Genomic DNA, 11,336 nt, shown 5'->3' on the forward strand with positions numbered 1-11,336 from the left:
TCAAACAAGTTGAACATAAACAAAGTAGTGAAAGCACCATAGATCATAAACGGAGTATGAATATAAGCAAGATCGTAAATGGCGACAGATAGCATGAGCAGTCTGTGACAGCAAAAACCCATTTGTTGAACGAACAGTAAAAGCAGACAACGTCTACCATCAACCGATAACCTAAAATCCAAGATTTCACTCACTCATTTTCAAATTCTCAATCATAAAATCGAAAGAATGGAACCGCACTAAACAAAACCCAAGAACAGCAACAGAAAAGCAGATCATGCAGCACCCTTTCCCAATATGTGGGCGCTGCAATGGGGTAGATCGAGAAGCAAGAGACAAGGGAGGGAAATAGGGATGAAGTACGAGGTAGGTGGCTAAATGGATTCAGCAAGTCCAGGGTAGCTGAGCGATTAAGCTACAGGGCTTAATGAACAAGTCAAAAACAAACACACTTTGTTATGTGTACGGCTTAGAAAAGAAGCTAATCAAACAGCCCTAAGATTGTTTCAATAGATGCATTGCATGACATGTAGTTTAATAGGGAACAAGTACCATTACTCATGCAGTCGATTTTAACCAACTTTCCCCACCAGGCCTACCCTATTCCAAATCTTTAACAAGGCTTGGGTCTCTGATATAATACCATACTTCTAATGCTAACCAAACCTCAATGGTCCCAACCAGTACCGGGCCTAATCTCAGACCGGTTGATCCTTATGTATTTCTCGATGCATACTCCTACAAAAGCCAACGTATTACCATAAACTATTAGATGGCACGAATTCAGTAGCGTGAGCAATTGTTACCAACATCACTTGTACATAAAACCCTCATCAAAACTTCCAAATTGATACAAAATTCACCCCATAAAAAATAATTAGTAACAAATGTCCACAGAGCAAAATCTTTTTCCTCATTTTGATGAAAGACGGACTCTTTTCCCTTCTATGGTAAATGTTTCACTGCCTTCAAGCTGCAGTAAAAAAACAACAATATTAATAAACCACTAATTCCATCCTACCAAAACAAGAAACCCTCATTGACCTTCCGGATGGAAGGACTAGCTCCATTGAAAAGCATTCACCAAATAGTCATCGCCCAAGGCGGTACTTCAAGTTACCAGTAGAGCGCGGATGAATCAAAGTTCAAACCTCACCTTGGTGAAAAGAATGCATGTGTATTTGCATATATAAATATTGTATGCATAAAAAATGCATTCAGCATTACCTTCTTTCTCAAGAATCCAAGAGCATCCTTTTTTGAAGAAAAGTCGGAAAAAATGGAAGAATGTTCATCAACAAGAGCTTTTAGTTGTTTAAGTTTCAATGATTTCTCAGGTACCTGTCACAATAATTGGATCATCAGCACAAAAGAGAACATTGAGCAAACCTCACAAAACTAGTTCTGTTTATTAACGTCACATACTTGAGAAAGAAGCTTTTTGCACAACTTCTTTAGCTTCGGTTTTGATTCAATGGTCTTTTGTGATTCTGACATGTCATCAAATTTCCGTTTTGCTGAAGGATGACAATCTTCTTCAGACTCGGATCCCTCCTCCTCGTTCTCGCTAAAAGATGTTCTTTTTCCTTGGAAACGAACACCTGCTACTTTCCTTGGTTGGTCCTTGATGCCTAGTCCCTGTTTTCCAGAAGTTGCTTTATCCTGCAAAAGGACTCGGTAAGCAAATGATATGCTTTCAACCAACAAACTGCTACCCCTTTTACCAACAAATAAAAAACGCCAGTTCCCTTCCTACCCTACCAATCACGTGTAAGACATTATCATTATTTTAATGAATATGAATTTATTTCATGCATTTTTTAGTCTTACTCCTCGATAAAGTGATGATGTGTTTTCACGTGATTGGCGGACAAGGAGGGATTGGGATTTAGAGACAGAAGATTCTTATTCTTTACCAACTACATGACTAAGCAAACCATCTTTCTTTGCCAATATAAGCAATCAAGCATGTTCCATCTGTCCTAAGAAAAGGACGACATTTTGCTTTGGGGTTGAGCAGATAAACTTTCGTATTCAGAATTTAATGCAGATTCTTTAGGGTCCATTTGTTCTGGCCATTTCAATACACTTGCGGGTTCCATTTTCATGATACAAGAACACATTTTTATGAGACCCATCATATTAATATAAGAAGAAATTGAGAAAAGCAAATTTTTGAGACCTATTGGTAACTAGATTTTGACTTTATAACTGGCACTACAAATAGAAGGCATGTTGGGGTTATATGCTAAAATTTTGAAGCAACAGATTTGATCTAAGAAGTAAATTATACATCTTTTTCTCTGTCGACAGATGGAGTTATTATGTTGTGATTAAAAATTAACATGAACTGAAGAAAAAAGTAAGGGATGGGATACATACTTGTACAAGGTTATAAAGATTCTCTTGATCCTCCTCATGAAATACTGTCCTCTTGGTACATATTTGAGCATCTTCAGTTGTGCTAGACTTCCTTCTCCTGGATTGAGCACCAAGAAAACCTCCGGACACAAATCCGAATTTATTACCCCACCACTCTGGGGAAACCTCTTCTCTATCTTTAGCTGTTAAACATTGTTCAGCTATATAATTATTGCCACATAGACATGCTAAAACTACAGCTAAATAAAGGCAATAGTGAGACATTCATTATGAAGTCAAGGTATACTGAAGTGTACATGAAAACATAATAAGAGGTCAAGTAATGTGTTGCCATGAACACATATCTCAGATGTTTCCCTTCAAATAATGCAACATCTTCCCTTTGGGATGCCTCAATAACAAAATACAGACCTCTGTAGGCAAAAATTTCCATCTAAAATTATCTCTTTTTCCATTAGTAACTACCAATAGCATAGAATTTGACCTAAAAGACTCCTCATTACTAAAGAGTAGTTCAAATAGTTGGCTAATAGTTAAACACCATCATCAAGTGATGTATCCAATCAAATGTAATTATTTTCAAAAAACAATAGTAATATATACAATAAATAGTCATCACATAAAGATAATGACAAGCAATAAACCACAAAGATGATCTTAAATGTTTATAGATTCATGAATGACTAAGAAAGTTGATAGGATTTATTGGTTGATTGTTACCCCCATCCCCTTCTAGCCTTTCCCACAAAATGGAGACTACCTTAGCACCTTGTAATAGATAAGATATTAAAAATAATGTCCTGAATTCCTTCAAATCATAATGGGAATTCTATATGGTGCTCACACTCGACATGAAATCCACACAGTTTACCTTTCACATTAACAGTGTCGCTTTCAGATGGTTCAACCAAATCCAAATCTCCATCCTGATAACAGAAAGGCTCAGGCCCAGGATCTGGACTATCCTCAACCTTTTTTACCTGCATAAAATTATGTAACCGGCATATCAATATTTGGAACTGGAATCAACCAGCACTGTCAAACTGAACAACTCCTAAGAAAACACACTCATTTGGGTCCCCTCCCATCCCATATATAAGATCTGATGGGCGGTTCAGAGGTAAAAGAATAAAATCTGAGAGATGTGTGCATACATTTACCACGAAACACTTGGTGGCACTCTGGCATATTCTACATACAATTTACATTAAAAATTAATCTAAGCATAGAAAACTAAGATGTACTCACATCAATATTACACCTTGTCTCCCCACAAAACAATCTAGTCAAAATATAAATTGATGCTTATATCAAACTTTGTCAAACCACCACCAGAAACTCAGACACCACAAGTACTGAAGATTGCACACATTAGATGTCTTGTTTTTATCAATTAGTGCTAATATGAATTGTTCCACTAGAAACATCCCGCTAAAATAACCTCATTCAATTGATCTGAACGAAGTATGGCCACTTAACATCATATCCGAACACAAATGATGATCAAGATAAAAAATTAGAAACAGTGTATTTACTTAACCTAACTTCCCCAGGCTGTCCTCAACAGATGTTATGGGTAACATAAATCACGTTCCCAGTCTTAGCCACCTACGGTCATAACCTCTACCACACCAACCCATCATTTCCTCTACCCCAAAAATGCCTACTTCAGCTCACTAGAAAATGGGATTTTGAGTAATAAGTTTTTGATATTCAGCAATTCTTTGTTAAAGATTGATTACAAATAAACAATATATCTATCCAGCCATGAGAATTCATCAGCATCCTGTACTACCAAAAATCGTGCATCTTTACACGCTGATGGCAGATTTGTACAGGTCATATATCAATTCTCTTTGTGGCCCAATATCAAGCCATAACAAATGCCAAGTTATACTAGTTAACTCCAACATAATGTCTAACAAATCAACCACGACAAACTATAGCGTCAACAGACCCAGTTCCAAACAATTCACATCTATGAAGATCGAAGAAGCATACTCAAAATGAGACTTCCCATCTATGAAGATCGAAGAAGCATACTCATAATGAGACTTCCCATCTATGAAGATNAATGAGACTTCCCATCTATGAAGATCGAAGAAGCATACTCATAATGAGACTTCCCATCTATGAAGATTGAACAAGTATAATCATAACGACACTTCCCGTCTATGAAGATTAAAGCAGCACAATCATAAATAATAGAAGTTATGGTTATTAAAAATGTTTGTGCAAAAGGCAGAAAACATACAAGGATTCCTTCAAGATCCTGAGCAGAGTATGCATGGACATGCTTCCCTTTCTCTCTTCTCTTGTATCTAGCAACACACGAATATATACCATTAAAATCAGTAACTAACAGTTATTGGAAATTGAAAAGTGTATACAATTCATGTAACAATGTAGACCTTCCTTGCGGCCGGGTAGCCTTGATAGTTGTTTTACTATCTTCTTTTGCTGAATCCAACTCCAGGTCATCATCCTTTTCGTCAACTGCTAGATACCACAAGCAGAAAAACTGCAATCAGGAATCTAATACGATTACAACATTTTTATACACTACTAATCAGAATTCCTTAAGCATACCTTGGTCAATTTTTGTTTGGGTTGCTTGCTGTCAAATATCATTGCAAAAATTTAGTTAATAATTAAAAACTAAAGCAATCATGAAGAATAATCTCCGATTGTCTGAAAACAGAGGTGAAGAACTTACCACTTTCAATTTTTTGAGAATCCCATCAAACTGTGTTGTATCAAATGCCCATGGGTTTGGTTTCTCCAATCCAATACCTGCATTTTAGTTACAAGTAAAAAAATAGTATTTCAAATTAAACTAGATGGCATGCCTAGTTTCGTGCTCATAGATCTACTGTCTAGTTCATAATCATTGTCTTAAGAAATCATCTCAATTTCCCATAAATGATAATTTTTGTCCTCATCTCAAAGAGGATCATAAAAATGTAAAAATACCAAATGAAAATCTTGCAGTCCCTCCATCTCCATTCAAAAACAAAAGCAATCAGTGTTGTCAAAAAGTTCATCAACCACATACTTAAATTCTTATAACCTTATCATATTCATTACATCATCTTTTGTCCAATTGAAATGAGGCTTCACAGCTTGAAGTAGGTGCTTTAGCTCACTAGTAGAACCTTCTTTTAATTTATTGAATAATTAAAATCCCTCGATCTCAACTTCATTTTTTTTTAATTTGAATGACAATTGAATGGAAATGACACAAGTTATATGATTGTGAGAATCTAACTGTGTGATTACTAAATTCTTTATTGAGAGATGCAAGTGAAAACACAGTTATATACATATATTTTCCCTAAAAAAAAGGAAAAAGCAGCAATCGCAAAATCCAGAGATCACGGTTTTGGTTCCCCCACCCGTTACCGGTGTATCATGTATGGTCAATAAATTACAGGGTTGGCGGTTCGGTGGCAAAAGTTTAACATGGATGTCGTTTCCGGCATTTAACAAAAGATAAATGACTTTTCAAATCATTATAACCAGCTTCCCATTGCAAATAAACCATTTCACAATTTGTTTATAAAAATGAGTGATTTCAGACAGGAAGTGTCCGGTGGTAAGGTTTTTGTAGCATTTAAATTCCCCTAACTCGTCTGAAATCTATAACATCCTACAATGTTCTTCTTTTTTGCATTTCACAAGAACCATCCAGCAAAACCTCAATCACTTGCATACCTTTTATCAATCAAATACAAAAACTATCTTACTAATTACATGATTTTCATCCAATTAAGGTTGAATTTAACAAATCCAAGTGTTCAGTAGTTGACAATTAAACACTTCAATCCACAACTTTGCCCTCCTTTCAATAACTAACCTCCTTTATTTTGGCATTGATTTGTTAATTTGGATGACGTAATTGATGAACAATTTCTTTAACCTAAAATTATAACGAATTTTTAATAATAAGAAGAAAAAAAGAAGAGTAAATTAATTTACCAACAGTGTCTTGTTTGTTCTTAACCCTAACATGACCTTTGATCCCTTGTTTCTCCTTCCCAAGGCCTTCACCTTCTTCCCATCCCTACAAAATTCAACTACAATCCATCAATTGAACGTGTTGGTGTAATTAAGTACAACAAAATCAATGTTTTCGAAATCGATTGTGATACAAATCAAGTAAACTAACCATTTGTTTCATGAGGCGGAAAGCGGCGGATTTCTTAGCCACACCGACGTAACATAGAGGAGCTTCCGGAGCTGCCATGGCTGCTCCGCCGACAAGTAGTTGTCTCCTTCGCTCTCCAGGCTGCTCCATGGAAAAGAACGAGGAAGGAGAAAGGGTTTTAGTGGTAGCTTTTCCCCGTCTAAAATCTAAATAAAGTGGAATGCTTTTAATACGATGTCGTTTTGCCTCACCAACTTATTATACCAATTATTTTGTTTTCACATTAATCCGTACACATAAACCGATTCGAAAACCCCCAATTATCCAATGTAAATACATGAAAACAACTTAACATTAAACGTCTTAGATCCGAAAATTTCAAATTTCGGATGATATCTTCCGAGTTTTAGGTTTTTTTTCATACCTTTTTTAACTAATTCTTCATGACAAAATAATCAACCAAAAGTCCTGTAAGTTGATCAGTTTTAATAGTTGATACTCAATATATTTGTCCGAGCGATTGTTTATTAGTTCAAATCCTGAATTATACAAGTCCACGTCTGTCTCAATAGTTCATTTTCCAAGTGATGTAATAAGGGTGGTGTCTGATTGGTTTGAGCTTGACTCCAAAGATCAAAAGTACCAAGAGGTCACAAGTTCAAATCCAAGGAGAAATAAAAATCCCCTTGTGGTCATGAAGGTTCAAATGCGGTGACTCCATGCTATCTGCAAAACAGGTGGTCGTCCTGAAATTAGTCGGCTCGCATAGCGTGTTGGATATTCAGGTTAATAAAAAAATACCATTTAGTTATTATATCTAATACAACTTATTAAATAAATAAAGTTATAATTATAAAATAAATTACTATTCATGATAAATTATAATTTTTATAATTTAATCCGTAATATTTTTCGTACTGGTTTAATAATTATTTCACTAGTAATTTTATAGCTTATAATAAAACATGTCGTTTAAGATAACAACAATGAAAGCATTTAAATATATTGGGTTGGCTTGAAATTGAATCTTTTGAAACAATTTCAGAACCCAAAAATCAAAATAAAGAAGTCCGATGGGGGCCTGTTTTGTTCGGCCCAAAATAATTCAACCCTAAGAGACAAAAATTTATGGCCCAATAAGAAAGAAGCCCAAGTCCAACAATTAAACCGCGTTGGTCCATACGGGTGCTCTGTTTTGCCATGCTCTACTCCGAGGCAGAAGTATGCGGATCTTGAGATCCGCCCTTGCTTCGATCAAAATACGACCCACCCTATTCCTTCTTGACCATTTTGGGTCGATATTCAAGCTCCTTTTGTTACACCTCTAAATTTATAAAATAACAGATAATTCAAAACTTCTTAAATCCTTCAAATTTAAAGCACATTTGATAGCATGATATTCTAAGTTTACAATGTAAGGAAGACAAGATATGCATCAGAATTCTAAACGGACGATCTAATCTTTTGACATAATTAGAATAGGTCGGGGATTACTAAAACCATCAAGTTTGTTATCTTCAAAGACAGGATGTCGTCTCTAAAGCCATCCTATCGGAACTTCCTCAAGCTCCAAACACTACCCAAATTCCACTAAGATCTGATATACATGTCGATAAGAACAAGTGTTAGGCTTAATACCTAATAAATTAAAACAGTTTATATATGATCATAAAACAGTTAAATTGAATGATTTTCTTTAAATAACGACTCATTTATTTAAATCCCAAAACATAAAAGGAACATCCTTCCAAAACTCGTTATTTCCAAATCAAACACCCGTTTTAGAATAACAACAATACCCAAAATATGCATAAGACTTGCACATAAAAAATCAAAGGTATGGATAACGCTCTATATGCAAAAACACAGAAATCATGGGTGGCAAAGCACCCAAAAATTACACCTTTCAGTGACGAAAAGATCCATTTCCATTTAATGTGGTGAGAAAACAAAATTAAGTCACTTATCAACATTTTTGAGTTTCACCTCGAGCCATGGATCCCTGTATACAACCTCAAGCTGCGGGGCAAGCCACACACACCAGCCAATCATACACACACAGAGACACCCGCGACTTGCGCCGCGACCCAAGTCGTTTGGTCTCTTTTTCGCAATTTTTCCTGTTTTTCTCTCTCGATTCGATCCACAAACATCCCTATATGATAATTGTATAAAACCTTAATGATTTAACCTTTTAAATGCCAAACGACGATCTAAATAACAAGAAATGGAAGATCCGATATGGCGGGTGTTACACCTCTCAAGGGGCTTTTTTGTTTGATGAAGTTGGTCGGTAGTTTCTTAATGTTTTGAAACTAAAGACAATAACAGACCGAGGTATTTAGTTATAATTATAAATGTGTAGTTAGACTTTTCAGTTTCTACCATTGTTAATAACAAATCTCAAATTTTGTCAACAATATTTTTATGTGATATAGTAGATTTAGCAATCATCATGTTAGGAACATAAAAACTAGTAGGGCCATCTAATTAATTCAAATAAAATTTATAACTCAATCGTAGCTTTAAACCCGTTCATAAATTGTTGCATGCACTTCCACTTTCTAAGCTTATTACTTGAGTTTATCTGCAACTGATTTGTTGGTTAGCCAATTAAGGGGCCGTTTACTTAAACACTTATCCGGTAAGCATTTATTGCTAAAATTCAAGACTATCGCTTACTTACCGAGTAAGATTTTATTCACTAAAATACATCGTATGCAACAATTTATTCCGGTAAGAGTCATCGTCCTCACTTACCGGATAAGACTCTTGATTCTAGTCTTCGTTCTTACCGGGTAAGATTCTTAGTCCTTGTCATATTCATCCGGTAAAGTAAAGTGACTTAGTAAACACTTACCCGGATAAGCGTTTTGAAAATGATACAACATGTATGCATTTCAGATTATTTTTTTCCTATTCTATATTTTACTATTTGCACTTTTTATCTTATTTGTTTTCCATCTATCCCCTCATTTATCAGTTCACATACTATATATATATATATATATAGAGAGAGAGGTTCAAACGAGAACACCTCTATTTTACAAGAAAACAAAAACACCCTTATCACAAATGATATATAGTCACAATCATTAAAAAAATTTCATTTTCATTAGAATTTGAGAAAATGGTGAAAATATATTTATATTATGGGAATGTTGTAAGTTTTACATGACTTGTAAGATAGAACTGTATATTTTGGATTACATGGATTTAAAAAAAAACATTCACACAATATAAAAATACCTTAACCATTTCTTACATTCTCAAGAAAAAAAAATTGGGTCTTTCTTACTAGAGCCAAACACACTCTCTCTCCCTCTCTCTATATACACACACGCACATGTGTGTGTGATTGTGTGTCAAACTATACAATGTAAACCCCAAGTACTTAACTTAAAAGTATTTGATTGTAAACTATAAGGCTGGTGCCTAATTGGTTTAAGTTTGGGTTTCAAAGGTCAAAAGTGTATGGAGATCTCAGATTCAAATCCAACGAGAAATAAAAATCTCCTTGTGGCCACAAAAGTTCAAATGGGTGACTCCGGCATGGATTGTTGTCTTGGGATTAGTCGGCTTGCATGACGGGTTGAATATTCAGGTTAATAAAAAAAGTATTTAATTGTCAAAATATAAAAATCCTAATTTGGAATAAAAAAACTAAAGGGCAATGACAACAATGTTGCCAAGAAGGCACCAACGACATCACGAGAGGACGAAACTGGGACAACAAAAAGGGAAGGCGGGACGGATTAATGTACCTTCATACATGTTGCATAAATATTTTGGAAAAGAAAATCGAAGCACATCTACCATTCAATGCACTCCAAAAGGTAAAGGCTCCACCGACATATTTTCCCATTGGTAATTATCAACGGATCTTCAGCAGATTGACCGACGGATTGACTATTAACCGATGTATTTTTCTGTCGATGATTGAAAACCCACTGGTAATCACGATCACCAGCTCCATTTTCTCCGTCAATGAGATCCAGCAGTGATGGCTTTTTCCGACGGATTTTCAGTAGGTGAAAGCTCTTTGTTTTATAGTGATGTTTGCGTAGAAATAGATAAAAGTAGTATCTTATTTAATTTTTAGCTAATAGTTGTGGATTTACGACTCAATGTTAATAGGATGTGTTTCTATTGGTTGTTTTCTAATAAAATGATAAGTAACCTTCTGATTGTGATCTTAGTGAAAGAAATAACCTTCTCTTAGTAATAAAGAATATGTCTTTTTTCGAACCCAGTGATTTGTAAATATTCCCCGGAATATGACTATCAACGACTGATAAAAAATTAGATGAGTATCAAAGATTGATAAAAAAAAAAATTAATGTCAAAAGCGACATGAATTAGATCTTGGAGTAGTTCATATTGTTGATTTCAGTTTATTAACCTTATTAATTAGATGGAGATCTATGTCAAATGTTAATAACAATTTAAGAAAATTACATAATTTAAATGATATGAGTTAACATTTAAGTTCATGAGTTTTTTTAGGTGTTATGGAGTTGGAAAAACGTATTAAAAAAGCTTTGTATCTGTTACAGTAAAATTGTCAGATAAAATTACCTCTAAAAAGTTGGCATACCTTGTTAGCGTTTTTGGATAGCTGGAATTGAAGCCATTTTCTCAACTGGTATCACTGTAGAAAATATTTGAAAGTGTTTTTTAATTGCGGAATTTTGTATGATCAAAAAGTCAACTATGTTTTAGTTTCGAAGTTAACATAGGATTTATCACTACTAAAAAATCGGGTTTTTCCGACGGCAAAATCCGTCGGAAAAACAACTTTCCGACG

General features: G+C 34.8%; 1 protein-coding gene across 2 annotated transcripts; it reads right to left on the reverse strand.

Annotated features, from left to right (window-relative positions):
* Positions 1–740: 740 nt before the first annotated feature.
* On the reverse strand, positions 741–6,719 carry LOC112521923 (PIN2/TERF1-interacting telomerase inhibitor 1). 2 transcript variants are annotated; one of them, XM_025130930.1, is made up of 11 exons: positions 6,551–6,719; positions 6,361–6,445; positions 5,099–5,175; positions 4,972–4,999; positions 4,794–4,878; positions 4,637–4,703; positions 3,254–3,362; positions 2,383–2,564; positions 1,426–1,662; positions 1,228–1,341; positions 741–973 (listed from the first exon to the last, which is right to left on the reverse strand). In XM_025130930.1, the coding sequence occupies exons 1-11, from the start codon at positions 6,677–6,679 to the stop codon at positions 914–916; spliced, it is 1,173 nt and encodes a 390-aa protein (XP_024986698.1). In that variant the 5' UTR covers positions 6,680–6,719; the 3' UTR covers positions 741–913. The 2 variants fall into 2 exon arrangements, with proteins under 2 accessions (XP_024986698.1, XP_024986697.1); XM_025130929.1 differs by having other exon boundaries at positions 4,794–4,881; positions 6,551–6,701.
* Positions 6,720–11,336: the final 4,617 nt, after the last annotated feature.

This window comes from Cynara cardunculus, assembly GCF_001531365.2.
Source record: "Cynara cardunculus var. scolymus isolate 2C chromosome LG 11, CcrdV1, whole genome shotgun sequence".
NCBI classification, from domain to species: domain Eukaryota; kingdom Viridiplantae; phylum Streptophyta; class Magnoliopsida; order Asterales; family Asteraceae; genus Cynara; species Cynara cardunculus.